Here is a 19,758-nt window from a genome sequence, read left to right on the forward strand (position 1 = left end):
GCAGATCACTCTAACTGCAGAAAAATACTCGACATTAGCTTGGGCCCTTAGCCATTCACATGACAACAGACGGTGTTTGAAGTGCAGCGAAGACTTGCATAGTATTTGCAAGATCTTTCAACATTTTAAAGTTGATTTCTTACTCCGGATTGTAAGGTTAAGTCCGTATTAATTCCTTTCGCGAAAAATTAACTTGAAAACGTCTGCATCAACAACTACACCGCCATGTTGATTATGAATGTAAAAGAAGCTATGGTCAAACGATTTTTTTTTCCGGAATGCATTATATACCTTTCGATTTTTAAAACAATTAGACCGCTAAAATGTTGTGTGTGACTTAGTAAAATCATATGATCAAATTAGAGAAAATTCATGTAAAATTCGAATGCAAATGAGCAAATATTCATCGAGTTTAGAATAAACTCCGGGGAAAATTTGTCCCGTTGTTCGCGCTTAAAAATTAGTGTAGCCCTCCGAAGGCCCAAGCTGATGTCGAGTAAAAAAATTAAGGTCAATTTTGGAATCGATTTCAGAATATCTCGAGAAGTATAAGGAATTACGGAATGAAATTTGGTAGTAATGAAGATTGTTTATATATGAATAGATATGGATAAAAAGTAAAATTGTAACGCATTTGATTTAAAAGAATTTTATTGGCGAAAGTAGGTACCCTATGAAAAGAGTTCCATACCTTTATTTTTTTTTCAACACCTCAATTTTTTTTCTAAGCGATCTAAAGGCCTGTAGTTAAAAGTATAAACCAATAGAGCTACAGTCTCGACAGAGACTTCTGATTTTATGAATGTCGGGGATCTCCCCTGAGATTCATGTACCAACAAATATAAACCTTTGGCATAGACCTTGGCGTACATGTATATTTTTCAAAAAAATCAATTTTAGTCATAAATTTTTTGAACGGTTGATACTAGGGCTTTTGTATTTCAGGGGTGTATGTACATATATTCATTGTTTCCCCTGAGAACAAACAGTTATATTTTTGATGATTTATGCTAGGATTATTTAACATTTCAAAGGCTTGTTTGTGGTAAGTCCTTCCATTAAATACCAACAACTTTAACCCTATGACCTTAACCATGGAGATTTAGATTTTTTTTGAAAAGTAAATCATCAGTCTTGACTTTTTCATCTTTTGTCAAGACTTAAATTCTGATATCAACACTTTTAATCTTGGACCTTAAATTTTGTCCTACTTTTGAGAAAGTCTAAACTTCGCCATGAGCTGCAATACGAGAACAGCAGTTTTTCAAAAACACATCTTGTTAAATTTTGTATTAAATAATTATCTTTCAGTAGGGTATGGTGCTTCATATTATTGCCTCTAGCAAATGTTCACTCCATTTCTTTCCAAAAGGACCCTAGTATCAAAACTACAGACTACATGTAATTATTAAACGACGTTATACTCTGAATAATTTGCTTTCATAAAAGGATGCTATTTATATAATTTTTACACGAAATAACAAAAGGACATTAAATGTATTAATATTTTTTTATTTTCACAATTACCATGTAAAAAACCACTTTTCCTAATATAAATCCAGATAATAAAAATGTAATATGAAAAAAAAAAATTGACATTGTCCTCAGCAATTAAAAAAATACCCATATGTAATATCACAGTCAAATAATGATGAAGTATCTGAGATAATTACAAATTGCCAACTCAATAATTCAGTACATGAAGTCCGCTGTCCTGTGCTTAATGTCACCACGGCTCCACTCATTAGGCCCTGTGGAGTAGGCGGTTGACAGCAGATTCATCAGTATTCACTTGGAGAAGAGACTTAACTGAATCAAGGGGATAACTTGTAACGTTGTCAAATCAGCTAAAACTGCCTATAAAATACAATAGAAGCAGGTTTAGATAAACGTTTTCTTTCGTTTTTGAAATTTTTCTAAACGCTTGACGTCAAATTGGAGATGAGAATGGTATAAAATTATTTCAATTATTAGAGAAGCCGTGAGGTAAAGATCTAGTAAATGAAAGGTACCTACAGAAATATCAAATTTAAGAAATTAATTCCTTTAATGATGCTTTATAAGTTTAGCATGATCAAATAATGTGTTTTGGGCATAATTTGTAGGTAAACAAGATGAAAATTATATTTTAAACCTTCATTTCCAATAAAAATAAAAAAAACTAGTCATGAATATGGGAGTTTTTTTCCATACTAGACAAAGAAAGTGTATCCAGATTGCATACAGTCTTTCAGATAACAGTTATTTATATGTTCTTGGCCTCCTCTTTAAAATAATATCAAATTTAATGTAGGTATCGGGACTACCTTTCATTTACTAGATCTTGACCTAAAAATGTTATTTTTTGTTTTTAAAAAAAATTAAATGTTAACTTCGCTATATCCGTTATTCGTTTTAGTAGTAAAAGGAATTCATTACATTCATATAGTTGGGGATCCAATATAACTTCGCTATATCCGTGAAATCGCAATATCCGTGTTCGCATTAAACGAGTTTTACTGTATTGTACTTCCAGGAATGCTGAACCGTCGTATTCGTTTATTATACGATTCAATAATTTAATGCTGAAGTCCTGGACAAAAAACAGTGAGCGACACGTGGTTTCCCTTCATGACAGAAAGTTACAATATTAACCAATGTTATTTTGGAAGTTCCTTAACTATTTTTGGTCCATTCTTGAGAAATTCAAATATTACTTGCAATGAACATTTTTATATACTTTTAATTTCAGTCAAACAGAGGACTACTGATTATGATATAGGTTACTTTATATGGGAAAGGAAAATTAGAAAACAAACAGACGCGTTGAGTACAATTTGTATTTTCATTATTCCCAGTCTGTTCCCAAAATACCATGCGGATCAGCATTAAACCTAAAGACGACCAAATATGTTTTTTTGTAAAAAGTTTATTGGAAACAGTGTATTCACTTGGGAGCAAGAATACATCGTTTATTCTTTTTAAAAACGAAAAAAGTAACTAATGAAGGGACACTGTTTCATCCTAAAACCGAGAATCCTGTGCAAAAGGCATGTTATGAAGTATAAAAATGTCGTGATGGGTTTTACACGATCACCATGGGGGAAATAAAGTGACAATCATGAAATTAATTCGGAATCCCACTACGTTCCATTCAAACTAAACATGTTTTTTTTTTATAACTATGTCTGGTGAAATATTGAATACATTTGTCATTTTGTATAAAAAAAATCTTTTTCAACAAAGTGAATCAAATACAGGTGGAATCGAGCTACCTCTGCTGCGTTGTAGGACTGAACCTTCATTAAGTTGGTCTTTCTGAAGGAAAATATTGCCACTGCCAACACTGAAAGATAAATCATTGACCATAATTGCTAATAAAACGGTGCGCATCAAGATTAATATTGAAAAACAAGTCAACAAAATTACTTGGAATTAAAACATTTTAATCAAAGCTACCCATGTCTTTGAAGAATCCATTTCATTAAATCAAAGTGCTTCATAAAAATAACAAACAAAACCCTCGTGCTGCAAAATTGTTTAGCAAAACAAAACAAAACAATCGAGGATCAATATTCCTTTTAATCACGACTAAACGTGCTGCTAAGATATTAAAACTGAACACCTATAATATCCATTAATCGTAAGATGCAGTAATTTGAGCTGACCATACTTGTAGTTGTCACATACTGTACATGTACCTTACTAGTATAATGAAGAAAATACACACTTCTCTTTTTGGCATAAAAAATGCCCATATATTATACCTGACAAGATCTCCAAGGAGTTGTATGCTAGGACGCGGTCCCACAACAAGAGGACCTGATCACTGGAGAGGTATCCCGAAAAGGCACGTACAAGCCATTTAAATGCTACCTTAAGTCTGCAAGCAAATTACAAATTATTTTTTAAATTATTTTATATATTTAATCCATTTCTCGATCATGGTACATGGTTTTGAGTACAGGTACATGAAAAACTTTTACCGTATTTTCCTCAATAGTACAGCCAAATATAGATAGTTTGTTAATTAACCTTTTATTGGAATGGAACTTTTAATTTCTGAATTTTAATATAAAACTCGGAGTATTGGAACAGAACTTCTAATTTCTGAATTTTAATATAAAACTCGGATTACACTAAACACTACTACGTGGGAATGCACATAGAAAATGCTGTAGGAGGTCATACGAGAATTTTGATGACATGTGGGTCGGAGGTCTATAATTCTAATGTTCAAATGAGCAAATAAGGAAGAATGACAATTTCTCTTATTTTACTTCATCGTATAAGAACGCATTAAGCCTAGAATGTAAACATATGATAGGCAGTGATTGTTCCTTCGCCAAGCTCTCAGGTCTAGAAGTGAGAGTCAGTGTCACAACAGGGATGAACTTTCGCGGCATAATGGCCCTGAGTGCCGAGCATATATCTAAATTTGAAGCCCTTTACTGACAAAAATAACGTTTCTATATGAGTGAAACATTTTTGAATGGTACGGTAAACAATATACAATCAACCAATTAATCATAAATTATTTAGAACCACCAATTTTAGCACAGAAGATGCAACATGCTAAAATGTACAAAGGAACAATATATATGCAGTACACAGTCTAAATAATATTGCGTCAAAGTGAATGATGAATACACAAACATATTTTGATTGAGAATTAAAATAAATCAAACAAAAAGATTTTTTCACATTTTTTAAATTCAATTTTCTGAAGAGTCATGACGTATTCCCAATTCCGATCGAGTGTCAAGACCACCAATCTCGCTCAAAAATTAGTTTAGGATGAACTCTCGTGAGAGTACAGGGATGTTTGAAATTTAGCTCTCGGCTCATCTATTACTTCACTTCAAAGAGTTTATTTATACGCATATAAATAATCAAATAGTAGATAACTTGAGATATAATATGTAAAGTGCAGGCATACAACCACATAACATTTTTCTTATTTTTTTTTCTTTCCAAAAAGTATAATTTTGGCAAACAAAACTGATTAAAAATCTTTGAATACATTTTTATTATTAAATATTTCTGAGAAATTGTTTGAACATTAAATAATAGTCATTAAAATTTTCATGTATACCATGTACATCCCGAATAAAATCCGAGCTCTCTAAAATACCGGTACATTGTTTTCATTTCAACAAATTGGCCTCGGACATAAGTTGTCTGTAATATTAATTTCAAAATGGGCAATTCCGAGTAACGTTAAATTTATAGATGGCTAACAGAGAAAGCAAAACAAATACATTTATATATCGATTTTTACATTTTGAATTATCATAAAATTTCAAATAAAACAAAAGTAATGTCCCTGTAAATTTAAAACCTCAAATAAGATTGACCAGTTGTTACGGATTTGTCAAATGTTTGTAATTTAAATTGGCCAGATTATTTTGTAAAAGATAACAGAAAATCATACTAATGTTCATGAAGCTAAGGGTATTTAAAATAACATTGAACAATGAATTAATAAAAACTATAGATTCCTCAGATAACAAATTTCCTTTCAACATGATAAGAGAGAATGGATAAATTGAACTTATCTTCCAAATGCTTGAAAAGATAAACTGTTTCAACTTTCTATCAAGGATAATGTTTGATCTCCTTTGATTCAGTTTTCTATTCCTTGTATAAATTCAATAATTGCTGATTTTAATATTTCATTGTTTAAAATGATATTAACACGAATTTATTCCAAATAGGAAATTTTATGAAGTTTAAAACGATACATATTCTGAACTGAAATACTGATTAACATAAAAGCATACTAACGGTTGACATCCAACAGATTTGAGGTGAAAAAACAGATCTGATTCGTGTGTTTGAAGAAGTGATTCAAATAGAAGACTCAGGCCAACAATTCCCTGAAATGGAAAATAAAGTTGATTAAAACTGGCGAACGTTTCATTTAAGAAATACATTGAAGAGGAAAGCCGTCGCCTCTGCCTCTCTATACTACTGTAGTAGTAAGTATCTGTATTCTTCTCAGAGTGAATTGTACATACAAATACGTCTAATATGGATAAAGTGCTTTATTATAAGTTTTTGCCATTCCTATTTTAACCAACAAAAAAAAAACAAAAAAAAAAACAAACAAACAAAAACAAAACAAAAAGACCTAGCAAGCACAACTTTAAACAAATGGAATTTGTTTTCGATGCATACACGAACTGTTTATAAATCTCATATATAATAGTAACTTATGTACCTGTGGATGGGAAGAAATACTGTGGAGTCTGAAGAAATAGCGCACATACATCTCGAGAAAGACGTAGTAGAGGGTAATAGGCTCTTTATACAGAAAACACATTGGTGCCACTGAAAAATAATATCACGATCACATAATGCAAAATTTCTGTTTAATATCATCAAAGCTTTATTGACAAAAATTCAAATTTAGTGCTTTGAGCCAGGGTTTTTCATATATCTTTTAAATCTAGACGGAGTGGTAGCTGTATCATCAGCAAGATTGCGTCTGGTTTCAGCTAAAAAATGAAAGCAATACAGAATAAATTGTGAAAGATTAAGTTTATAAACGTGTGGATCAGTGGATTTAATCCTATTGCACTTATCAAGTGTGTATATATCTGTGTTACTAGATGAAATTGTTTTCCCTATTTACTGGTACAAGTATGTTTGTGCACTGGGCTCCGATTCCTTGTGAGATGAAATTTTATAGACGTTGAAACAAAATGTGATAGATTTTTTTTCTTACACATTTTTTCACTAAAGTTGAATGGTACTGCATGGGCAGCACACATAACCTATTTTGGACCCCTGCTACATGTATCTGATAGATGATTTTACCCTAACAAAACTAGAGGTACTGTGAGCGATGAGCTCACTAAATGATACCCCCCGCCTCCATATAGTTATAATGGCAAAGTCCTTGTTTTGCTGTGGCCGGAAAACCAAAAATATGTGTCGGATCAAAAAGTAAACTAGGAGGTGCACAATGGCAGTATGTAATAAAGATTCTGTGAAAGTTTCATCAAATTTCATTCAATGGTATGAGAGGAGTTGCGGATAAAAGATGGGTACCCCAAAGTGTAACAGACGGACGGACGGAATTAACGATTACTATAATATACCCTCCCGCTTTTCAAGCGGGGGGTATAAAAAGTATAGTTTACTATAGTGAACACTTTGACACTATGAAAACTTTGATTAACTATAGTGAACACTTTGGCACTATAGTGATCACTTTGAAAACTTTGATTTACTATAGTGATAACTTTGACACTTTGATTTACTATATAGTAAACTATTTTGAAGTATGGTATTTTTGTTAGGGTAATGCAAGTATATTTGATCGTTATGTTTCTTGTCAGTCTCAAATAAAATATCGGCAACATGACTTAAAAAAAATTATAAAACTTTTTTTCAAATGGCTTATAATATATTGCATATAATATCTGTAAGTTACTAATTGGCCACGTTATTAAAAACCTTAGCCTACCGACTTTTAATTAACTCATTTGTAAATCCGTGTTAATTGTGTTTCTGGTGTATTTTTTCCTTATAATATTCTCATTATAGTACAACTAAACCAGTCCGTTTTCATCCTAATTACTGCTCTGTACTGATTTCAAGTTCCTATTAACTTTCTCTACTGACAAGGGTGTCAAGATTTCACTATCAGAAAACTAGAGCTTATAATTTTTCTCTGAGTGCTAGACGTTATGAACCAAGTATATCTGAAGCTTTGCATTTAATTGGGTTCCTGGCATTTCATGGATTTTAATGAGCATACTTGAATACCCTCAGCTTGGCAATTGGGATATGTGTTCGTGGAGACATATAAACATTTTATTTGAATGTGCTGTTAAGTTTTATCTGAGATAAAATCTCGAAAACACTAAGTAAGGTAACACTGTTTATGATGAACCTTCAGCTTTCAGTAAAAGAGTCCTACAAACTATTGCATATTTACATGTACTTTGGAGAACGGGTATGTGTAAAACACGAAACTAGAAACCAGAAACGAGAAACCAGAAACGAGAAATCAGAAACGAGAAACAACAGAATTAAAAAAAAAAAATGACCTAAAAATGTCAACCAGGGGGGCAGCTTTTGCCGTGCTTTCATTTTGTTAGAAAACAGATGCGAGTGAAACATCAGCGATCTTGCACTACTAAATCCATAAAGCCATGACAGAATTAATTAGATATCAACTGAAAGTACATGATTTGATAACTCACCGCAAATTATTATCTGATTGTTTCATAATCAAAGAATAAACAAAACATAATTTCACAGTATCTATAAACAAAACATTCATACATCTGTTATATATATATATGTTAAAAACATTTATATGAAAATGATGAACATGATGTACTAGTATATAGTTTATCAGTGAAGGTATCAATTAATGACAACTGAATCATTCAAAGCAAAAATTGTATCATTGATGACAACTTTATTATTTTAAGCAAAAACTGAGTAAGCATTTCTCTTAGATAACAGTATTGTATTAATCAAATCTTTCAACATTTTAGTGTTTTTCTGTGCAGATTGTGCGTGTCGCTAATAAATCAGAACTAAGTTAGATATTTTCATTTTACTCTGCATCTGTTTTCTAACAAAATGAAATCAAAAGCACAAGCTACTACACTTTGTTGACATTTTAAGGTCATTAGTTATTATAACCTGAATCTCATTTCATTGTTTCTCGTTTCTTGTTTCTCGTTTCGTGTTTTACACATACCCTTTGGAGAACCCAGTATATTCCACCGTAATTTTCAGTAAGTAATTATCACAGCTGCATGTAATCAAGTTATAAGTGTTGGAATGGATGCATTGATAGATATTTCATTACAAATTAGACATATATTTCATCATCTTTTCATCATCTACGGATCGAAAAAAAAAACAAAATCAGGCAATATGCATTATGTAGAACTATTGACATAATACATGTTTTCCTGATATACTTGAAATAGATGTCGATAGGAAAACCATAATCACAAAACACTATAATGTTGTATATAATGGGAAGTCATGGAACCTTAATATCTATCAATTATTTCCCACAATTTATAGCTACATCATCTGCCAAAAACTCTACCATCTGTCACATTTCTAAAGTCTGTATCTAAACTCTAGAAAATGCAGCAAATTCCAGACATATATAAACCTCCAGAAACATTTAGTGCAAGTGTTCCGCCTTTTTTATGACATTAAGTGATGAACCATTAAAGTTTATCACATACTTGATCAGCTCATGCAGGTTTTCTCGTTGATAATTTAGAAAAAGTGCATTACACTGTCTATTGCCATCAAGCTTTAAGCATAATTAATTAAAGGATTACTCAATCAAATCAATGTTCCATTAAACAATCTTGATAAAAATATTCTGATGTTCGGTAGAACTGCACAGTTTAGTTATCCATTATATAGAGATTAAAAATTATCTGATATATTAAAAGTAATTAATTTGAAAGTTATTTCATGTATTCTGTAACAATTAATGACAAAAAATTGGTATGTCACCTGATTTTGAGAATGTATTACATAAATGCAAAACATATTCATCATGATGCCAACTTTTTTTTTTACTTTCTTTTTGGGAAATATATATATACATATATATATAGAAAAAAAACTTTCTTTTTATTCAATATCATAATTCTGACACATCCAATAAACCATAATTGTGAAATAACAATATAGAGACTAATTTGAGATGGATATCTTCTACATGTATAAAATATAAGCCTGCTCAGAAAACAAAGTTTGGAACAAAGAATTTTAACGATTTTTTTAAAAGAAAGAATTTCGTGGTGTTGCTTCGTTTTTTTTTTATAATTGGAACTGCCGTAGAGGTGAATATGATTTAAAACAAAACTCACATAAGCCTGATAAACTCTTCACAAGACCTCAGCTAGCTTTAAGTACGGGGTTGTTAATTAGAAGGATAAGTTTAGAATAAATTTCTCGATACACTTTTTAATTGTATTAATGTTTAAATTTTCGGTGATACAATTGTTTTTATTTCATATTTACAAAAGAAGATTTATACCTCAAACATTTTCAATTTGAATCTTCATAATGCTTTTGTTGTTGAGATTTTAAAAATTATATTCATGCAATTTTGAATCTTGAAGACATTAGGTCTTGAAGCTCAGAAAAATGTGCACTGTTTATTCGTCCTTATAGGAAATTTGATGTCAAAAAGTGCACATATACATGGCAAATCAAACACTGATATACGGAGAAAATAGAATCTGTATAACCAATTTTTTCTCAATATTTAATGCAAATCATAATGACTATTCTTGCAAATTTATCCACTTTAATAGTCAGGTTGAATTTACATGTATGCTACATGCATAGAAAATTTAGTTATGAACTTTAGGCATGAAATGCTACATCAAAAATTTATATAATCCATATAGCTATCTATGGAAAAGTAATGAATTTGATCGCATATCAACTACAGTGTACTAAGTTGTCAAGCAAACTCTCTTTCATCTCATTTGTGTCCCTTAATCCTGATGTGATAGTAATGGAAATAATTACTAAACTTAGTTGGTGTAATGAACTAAATCATAGATTGGATAGAGTACGTTAGTGTTTCATCTGATGTGCATATTTCTAAAAATAATCCTCAGATGGAAGATGATTTATTCTCAAGCAGAAAATAACCCAGGATCGTTATTTCAAATTCCCTAGAGCACTTCCAATCTTCATAATGATATATTAAATAGTAAGTAATCCTTTTGCGTGTGTCTTATTATCCATCCTATACTATATGATCTGAATTATTTATATTACATGCTTTTTCTAAATTATCATCTGTCCATAACTTTCACATTAATGGGTCCTTCGGATGAGACCGTAAAAACCGTGGTCCCGTGTCGCAGTAGGTGCTGGCACGAAAAAGATCCCTCATTGCTCAATGGTCGTACATGTAGGTGCCGAGTATAGAACAAAATTTGCAGATTTCCACCGGAAAGTCTCGATCCATATGAGTAAAAAATGCTCGAGAGGGGCTTTTATCATGTTCAACAACAAACAAGCAAACAAGCACATTGATGGTAAATACACTGTAGCTAAAATGAGAACTTATACCAGAGTGTATAAAGTACACCTCATGTAGCATAGTATCATGTAAAAGAATACTAGCAGTATCTACTTAATCAATTTTAAATGTTTTCCTTTTTTCAGAGTTCTTCACTGCAAAATTAACCATATAAACAAGGGGCCCTTTGCCAGAAAGCTCACAAGTGTAATGGCGATCCTGCTGTTCTTCATCAGCAAATTTTTTAAAGATGCAATAATATTCCGTTTTTGTTGCACCGCCCTACCTCCTGCAGATCATGCCTTGACATACATGTAGCTTCAATCTACACTAAATGGGCATGTTTACAAATATAATGATGACTAAAGATCCTTGCTGTTCTATAAGTTCTACACAAGATTTTCTTCGGTGTCTACTTGCATCATTTAGAATACGCTGTAGATGCTTTAAAATCAATCATCCGCCATAATATAACTCATTTGTATATTATTTCATGATTACTTTGAAATTTCACTGCTAATGAAAACACTGTTTTGTTTTTAGTTTAACAGCATAAGGAAAAGAAAGAAATTGCATTTTTTCTTCTGTACATATATGGTAAATTTTCTTCTAATTTGGTTCTTGCTAAAAAAAATTACTCATAAAGAATGTATGACATTTACAAGTCAAAAGATTAAAGGCATACTCGTACTGGTAATTTAATATTTTGCAATCGTTACTGGATTTTCTGCCGGAATAAAACCCATAGGAGAAATATTTTCTGTTGAAGCTATTTATCAACGTAGATGCATTATTTAGTTATACACTGAAAATGAAATTATAACACTGGGCCATCTTTAAAATAATGCTTGCTTCTTCTCTCCTGACTCAGAGGAATATTACTGGGTCGGTAGATAGGTGGGAAAATCTTTTTCCCAGAAAATTTCAATATATTTGTTGATGAGATATGAGGAATAAAAAGAAAAAAAAAATCTGTGTCCTGAAATGTAAAAATAAACTTTTGAGACGGGCCATTTTCACACAGTCAGTCGGGAGAGGGCAACCAAACAATTTTTCAAAGGTGCCCCGAGCATTTTCATTTCTTGTGTTAAACGTATACTTAGTAGTTCCTTAAACCTTTCACACGTCCACTCATTTTAGCTCCTTTTACCACTTAGTACCAGTGAGGAGTATATTTTGTGCCATTCTCTACTGTGACACAGGACCTCATCAGTTTTATTGTCTTCTAAATGATCTGAGTATCTACATGTTCATGTCCAATAGTGGCATTCAAACCAAAATTGGTGTTCTACTGTAATTATTTTGCCATGTGTCTGTCTTTTTTCAGAAGGTTTAGAAGCAACTTCTGTTCAAAAGGTTTAACAATTACATGTAACCTACTAGTATGTATGATTTCTTTATCCCAGAAAATTTCAATATATTTGTTGACGAGATATGAGGAATAAAAAGAAAAAAAAATCTGTGTCCTGGAATGTAAAAATAAACTTTTGAGACGGGCCATTTTCACTCAGTCAGTCGGGAGAGGGCAACAAAACAATTTTTCAAAGGTGCCATGAGCATTTTCATTTCTTGTGTTAAACGTATACTTAGTAGTTCCTTAAACCTTTCACACGTTCACTCATTTTAGCTCCTTTTACCACTTAGTACCAGTGAGGAGTATATTTTGTGCCATTCTCTACTGTGACACAGGACCTCATCAGTTTTATTGTCTTCTAAATGATCTGAGTATCTACATGTTCATGTCCAATAGTGGCATTCAAACCAAAATTGATGTTCTACTGTAATTATTTTGCCATGTGTCTGTCTTTTTTCAGAAGGTTTAGAAGCAACTTCTGATCAAAAGGGTTAACAATTAGCTTACTATTATGCATGATTGTATCATTTTCCATTATTCTTAACACACTTGAGGTCTTCTGTAAAAGATCACGATTTACTCATTTTAGATGCCTTAATATGATGAACAGATTTCGCTGTTAAAGGTTGGTGGGCAACCTTCCTTTATATCCCCTGTTTCCTACGATTTAAAATTAACAGCTGCAGAATTGCTTAATGTTTATCCTACATGTGAGGGATGTGACTCAATGTGTGAATACTGGGGGAGAAAAATAAACCCATGACACTTATTGAAGTGATGCACGGTTTTGTCAACTATAAACATAATCAAGTGCCAACCACACATAAAAGGAAAATCGACAACTTGACTGCACAAATTTGGTGGCAAGGGAAAAATAAATCCGAATCCTGTCATTCCAATCATTTCTTAATGGCTGAAATTGTAATTGAACAGAGAATTCCTACACATGACTTTCTTGTGGCGTGAGGTATGGATCAATATAAAACATCACTTTAATAATGCAGTAAGGAACTATTTACTACTCTCTTGAAATATCATTTGTTTTCATTTCATCTACTTTAAAAGCTTGAATAAAATTGCACAGATGAAATACAGGTCGCTGTGTAACAAAGCAAAAACAATATCTCGGTGAACTTCTTAGCTTTAATGAGGACACTGATTTACTTGCTGGTAAATTAAATGACTATTTCTCCTCAAGGTCTATATAAAGAAGTTTTTCACTAAACAAATATGTTTTCAGCTTAATGAAAACGCAAAACAGGAAAAAGTTCCTAGTCAAAAACAAGAAAACAGAATTTATTTCAACAGTATATAAATTACTACTGAAACCTTTATCAACACCTTCAACATCATTCAACAATATTCTACGGTATGTGTGAAACCCAAATTAATTAGCAGCTATGATAGAATTTACTTGTACATAGAAAATTATCATCAAAAATATGTCTCTAACCATAGTTGGCAGGAATATCATTTCCATTAACAATACATATTTATTTTCCATTTTAATGATCAATTTTTTTTAAATCTACAAATAATACCAAATTGTTAGCGGGGCATAGAAATACAAGAGGTCGAATCAGGAGACTAGGAGGAATAAACATCCCCTTTGAACCACTTAAATCTACTGTAAGGCCTGCATTTTGATCAGGTGGATCTAATATTCCTTATACCAGTTTTTTTCCTTCAAAAAAGGCTTAACAACTGGTTTGCAAATTGTAAATGTCAGTCAAAATACATCCCAGTGAAAGTCAAAATACATCCCAGTGAAAGGTTATTTTTGCTAATAAAATCATTATGTCAACAATTCAATTATATTTACCAAATGCTGAAAATAAACATTATTGTTTAAATTTCTGTAATATCAACTTATCTGTCTGCAGCCTTCCTCTTTTTAAAATTGATCATATACTCAGAGCATGCTCTTGAATATGAGCATATGAATAGTGAAAAATAACATGTCAAAACGTGGGCCCATAGTTTTCTTTCTTTTGCTTATAAAATTTCTGAGATAGTTCGTCACTGAACATGTGTAAAACTCAATCCCAACTTAAAGAAGTACATGTAGTCCTCCTTGACTTTATTTATAACACCTGTAACAAAGTTACAGACTTCATTTTGGACAAATAAATAACCACATACACATATATTTCTCTTATTGCATTTAAAATGTTTCAATGCAATACTTTGTTCTCAAATATTACGGGAAAGCTCCTTTATTTAACAGCTTATGAGAACTATCAATCAACTGTCTTAACATGTATGAAAATGAAGCTCAAATTCACTTTTCACTTCTTCAAAAAATTGCAAAACATTTGACCTAGATATAATGGCAGTTTGATTGAAAACATTTCAAGGAAGCACTTAAAACATCAATGAATAAATCAAACTCCATCTATAATTTTTCCCGATCCCCACACCCAACAACATCACTGATAACAAGTTCATGTCCATACCGTACATAGCAAGTACATACCATACATAGCAAATCCATGGAAAGGGATCACGCCATTTGGGGGGTAATTCACAGCGAACTCATCCATACCCAACCTCCCACGGATATATGATTTAGGAGGGCTTGCACTGTTGTAATCAAAGTGTTTCAATACACATGTATCTCTTGAAAATGGTAACAAAATCTGGAAGTAAAATTAAATACAAATACAATATCTGCTTTAATCACTAATTATCTTTTGGTTGACTTTTACGTATACTATAAAATATAATTATATAAATACAACATACTTGTTTTAGAAATATTTGAACCAAGGGAAGGGGAAGGGAAATGTAAATCAACCTTAAAAATGATTTAAATATTAAGGTTTAGTAATTTAAACAAAGGTACAGTTATTGATGATAGCTCAAAATGTGAGATTTGAAATCACCCTGAATTATCTTGATGAAGTTTTTGTTTGCAAATTTGATTATTTTATCCTGGAAATGATCAATACTCATTGCTGTGCAGATTTCATCTGCAGTATAATGGGAAGAAGGAGAACTCTGGTGCAGACAAATTTAGTACCTGATATAAAAAGTCCTCAAAAACAAAATACTGGTCATCATTTGTTGCAGTTAGCTTCACATCCTGTTTTTTAAAATAAAAATGATTATCAATCAATCAATCAATCAATCAAGGATGATATTCTCTGTAGTTAAAATACAAGGAAATTAATAAATCCATGGAGCCCTTGTTATGCAAATTAAAGATTGCAGAGAAAATTTGTGACCTACCTATGACCTTTTTGTATATTATCTATTAGATTCAATGTTTCTTTTTTAACAGTGAAGACAACAGGTTTTTAATACATGTATGCTGCATTTTTCAAGAGACATTGCAAAATTGGATTAAAAAGGATCTTAGCTTAATCTGAATTTAGTTGCTTAGGTTTATTTAAAAAAAAAAAAAAATAATAATTACAGTAATGAACTTACTCTTTCCCTATGGGTGCAAGAATTTCTTTCGTTCTTTTATGAAATGGAAGTATGCCCAGAATTAAAATTTCATGGGCCTTTCAGATAAGCTGAAAAATGCTTGAGAAGATAACATTGGTACACTTTTTCCCTGTAAAGTTAATTCTTTCATATTTGTGAATTGAGTCAGCCTCACTCATACATTACATTATTATGTTCCCCAAACGAAGTTTGGGAACATATTGTTTTTACTTTTTCTGAATTTTTTCTTTGTTCTCCGGTACTTTTTTGTCCGCGAGTGTTCTCGTAAACTACTCATCCGATCTAGGTGAAACCTTTTTAGGGTCACTGGGTATGTTATGTAGATGTGCGGAACGAAGGTCATTTTGTGCGCAGGTCGCGCACGTGTAACACGTGAAATGACCAATATAATAGATTTAGCCGTAACTTTTTAAATATTGGATGAAATGCTTTGAAACTCATAATATAAGGATATAATAGTAGTATAGACATGATGACATGGTCAAAATAGCTAGATCTCACGCGCATGCAGGTGCCCTTCGCTGCGATTGGCTGAAACTTAAAGTCTAAATATCTATTTTGTTTTCTGACAAAATCCTTTGAAATTTTGATCATAGTCTTACATTATGAAGATCTACAGCATGATATATAAGAATATTCATGAACGCACGCACATGCACGTGTGCTGCAATCTGATTGGCTAAAACTTTAAATGCCTACAACTTTCTTGGTTCTCAATAATACAGGGTGAAATTTCAAATATGAATAGATATAATGATTGCCTACATTATACTACTATCAAAAGTAAATACATGGACGTGCATGCACATGCGACCGCACACAATGTATTAAAAGACAGTATACTTGAGTGTTTGATGTTCATGCAGAATTAAGAACTTCTAAATGTCAAGACATGTAACATACTGAAGCATGCAGATCTTTTTACCCTTGACCTTGAAACTTAGGTCAAGGTCACTGGTAACCTGAATAAAATGTTGATATTAACTATTTACCAAAATCACCTTGACCTATGAACTTGAAATCGACCTTAACCTTTGTCCTTGACCCAAGGGTAAAAAGAAACATGAAGTACATGTACATGTATCTAGAAACACCTTTCAGAGTTTATTTCGGTTGACAGGTTAGAAGTTAAAGAGGTGGTGGTTTTTAATGACCTTGACCTTTCATCCAAATGTCACAATCAATCTTAAGTTCTTGGAATAAGATACAAGATTCAACTCCAACGTTAAATAGGTTAAGAATAAAAATAACACCCCCCCCCCCCCACACACACACACAAACAAATCAAATTAATGGCAACGTAGAGAATCACTGTTAAACTCAAATAACACCTCGGACCCACATAAAATTTCAGGAAAACTGCAGAAAAGAGCTCGAGGAAAGTGTATTAAAATATTTCATTTGAGTTTCCAAAGTATATAGAAATTATTAATTTATACAGAAAAAATTACAAATCCTGTCGTGTTTAAAATTAAAGTGCAGATGACCAAAGTTGGCATATAAGCCTTTTATAGCCTATTTATTCAGATGTCGTTAATAGCATTCGATTCTACTGATTTAAAATAATATTTTAATACCAAGCATCCTTTGTTTAATTTACCTTTGAAATTTATTTGAATTTTTTTTAGAATTACGCAATCCCCAGAAATAGCGATTTTCGGTATATTAAAAATCAATATACATGTACGCTCCTTCGTAAAATAATCAGATATTTGCATTCATGAAAAAAATATTAATAAGAAGGTGTTAAACAATATAGGTCACATTAGCTGACACGAATGTCTTTTTAAACATCTCTTGTAAAACCCAGAGCGTAGCCCCCTATGCATTGGAAAAAATGAATAGTTCCGGTCAAAAAACCTTTATATATTTATTTACAAAGTATATAAAATTTACCAGGCACGGGTATCAGAGTTGTCAAAATGGCCTGAGAGGAGATATTAAAAAAATTCTGAACAGAAAGGAAAATCCCTTTTCCATGTATGGAACTACTATTGAATAAGTTCATTTTGATTGGTTAGGTATTGGCGTGATACCCCTAGTCGACTTTAACCCTGCCTTGTCGTCGGAATAAAACCAACTTTGAGCCCGAGGTTAAAATAAGTAGAGAAATAAAATGTGAATCGATATATTAAAAATATGACATATGCTTGAAAAATGGTAAATTTATATATGTATTTTTTTCTTTGATTCGCGGGATAGAAAGATATGTTAATCGCTTAATCAACATGCCATAATCATCTTGCATATGCATGTACATGTACGTGTGCGCGCATGCAAAACGTTAAACAATATATCGTTGATAGTTGATATCATTGTAACTTTTATATTCTTAAATGAAATCTTGGGATACTTAGCAAATTTATAAAAGGTCTTAGAGGAATAAGGCACGATAAGGGACATGGGGAGCGTTTGGGGAACATCTGTAACGGTCCCCGTTACAATTAGCACTAGTTTGTTAATATGTAATTGATTTTTCAAACATGCAGGTCATAATATTACATTTTCTGATCACTTCTTTTAAATTATGGAATATATATCAAGTATGTGTCACATGGTGAATAAAGTTAGTCAAGAGTATTTTATAGAAAAACTCTCATATTAAACTGAACACTTCATGACAGTTTGCTCTTTCCAAAATTAAATCCTATTACTTAATTAAGATCAGTGATTTCAATAGATCATTTCATTTTTATTAGAACAACTTTTTAACTCAGTCCTCTTTACAAATTAGATTAATACTATCAAATTATCTTTTTCTTTCATAATTATTCATCTTTGATTTAAATGTTTTCAAACCAAAATACATGTATTACATTTCAAAGAAAGAGGCAAGAATTTATTTTCAAATAATGAACATAAAAAACATCTGTTGGATAAATTGAGTTCTACGTTTTTGTTATTTTAACAGGAGACAAATGCTAATGATAAGGACATTATTCTTTAAAACTCACATAGTTTCAATAAATTCATCTTAAAAAACAGAGTATAAAATACTATGTTTTTGAAACATGAAAGAAACAGATTTAACTGATATTGTCAGTGCATGCAGACACATTAATCTGAATGCAGTGAAAAATGAAGCTGTTTCTACAAAACATTTCAGAAGTGATGTAACACTTTTATAAACAGGGAGAAATACATGTCTAAGTTAATCATTATGACACCCAATGGTCCAGTCTATTTCTTTAAAAGTGACACAGACTTCCCGATAATTAACACTAACAAACCTTGTAAAGTAAACTGTCGACTAATAGGTCATGTTGCAGCACATTTGTTTTCAGTTGCTCGTAATAAAGGACATCCTGAAATGTACAGATATATTAGGTGCCAACCATCTGAAAATAATGATGCTGGAAAATACAATTTAATAAGTTTTTATTCAAATCATTAGTAATTATTGAAGTTGTTTTGAAACGTAATTGACAGGAAAAGCTCTCAGAAAATCTTCTCTAATTGAACATAAAATCTAAATGTATATGTCTCAAGAGTTTGTTGATGAATTCCCTTGAATCTCTTGGAGTAACCTGTGCCAACAAACAAAGAACATTAAAAGACACAATTCTTGCTAAAATTTAATTAATAAGATATATTTAGATTTTTCAAAAATGTGAAATAACAGGAAAATATATTAAGATGTTTAATTTCTTATAATAAAATTATCATTTAAATTACTATGGGAATTAAGAATGCGATGAAATTTCTTTTTGCAAAATTAAAAAAAATGAATATAAATCTTACAATTTCATCCACTTCAATAGCCAGTATTTGACACCACAGTGTAGCACGCATGCTAGTGGGGCACCCTTTCTTAGAAAATTCTTGAGCAAGAGGGCCATGATTTGCATTAATCACTACAAATTAAAAGGTGAAATAAATTTTGGTAAGACAATATTTTTTATTGTTAATTTTCTCATTTATGCATTATGAA

At 31.5% G+C, this 19,758-nt stretch overlaps 1 protein-coding gene across 1 annotated transcript; it reads right to left on the minus strand.

The window, feature by feature from the left end:
• Positions 1 to 1,565: 1,565 nt before the first annotated feature.
• On the minus strand, positions 1,566 to 19,677 carry LOC134279559 (TBC1 domain family member 19-like). The gene is made up of 9 exons (XM_062761965.1): positions 19,569 to 19,677; positions 19,058 to 19,132; positions 15,397 to 15,459; positions 14,851 to 15,013; positions 6,203 to 6,312; positions 5,767 to 5,858; positions 3,747 to 3,862; positions 3,255 to 3,325; positions 1,566 to 1,857 (listed from the first exon to the last, which is right to left on the minus strand). The coding sequence occupies exons 1-9, from the start codon at positions 19,617 to 19,619 to the stop codon at positions 1,789 to 1,791; spliced, it is 810 nt and encodes a 269-aa protein (XP_062617949.1). The 5' UTR covers positions 19,620 to 19,677; the 3' UTR covers positions 1,566 to 1,788.
• Between the last annotated feature and the right edge of the window lie 81 nt (positions 19,678 to 19,758).

Source organism: Saccostrea cucullata, unplaced genomic scaffold (assembly GCF_032062105.1).
Source record: "Saccostrea cucullata isolate Sc308-1 unplaced genomic scaffold, CSIRO_AGI_Scuc_v1 ctg6259, whole genome shotgun sequence".
Classification (NCBI taxonomy): Eukaryota; Metazoa; Mollusca; class Bivalvia; order Ostreida; family Ostreidae; genus Saccostrea; species Saccostrea cuccullata.

What these genes read in the sequence shown, in the direction of transcription:
- LOC134279559 (XM_062761965.1), bottom strand. Translation starts at nt 19,619, where the DNA reads ATGCGTGCTACACTGTGGTGTCAAATACTGGCTATTGAAGTGGATGAA. An exon ending in TCGACAGTTTACTTTACAAG is followed by an intron (nt 15,460 to 19,057) that starts GTTTGTTAGTGT and finishes TTTAAAAAACAG; the next exon opens with GATGTGAAGCTAACTGCAAC. An exon ending in AGTCCTACAACGCAGCAGAG is followed by an intron (nt 1,858 to 3,254) that starts GTAGCTCGATTC and finishes TGTATTTTATAG; the next exon opens with GCAGTTTTAGCTGATTTGAC.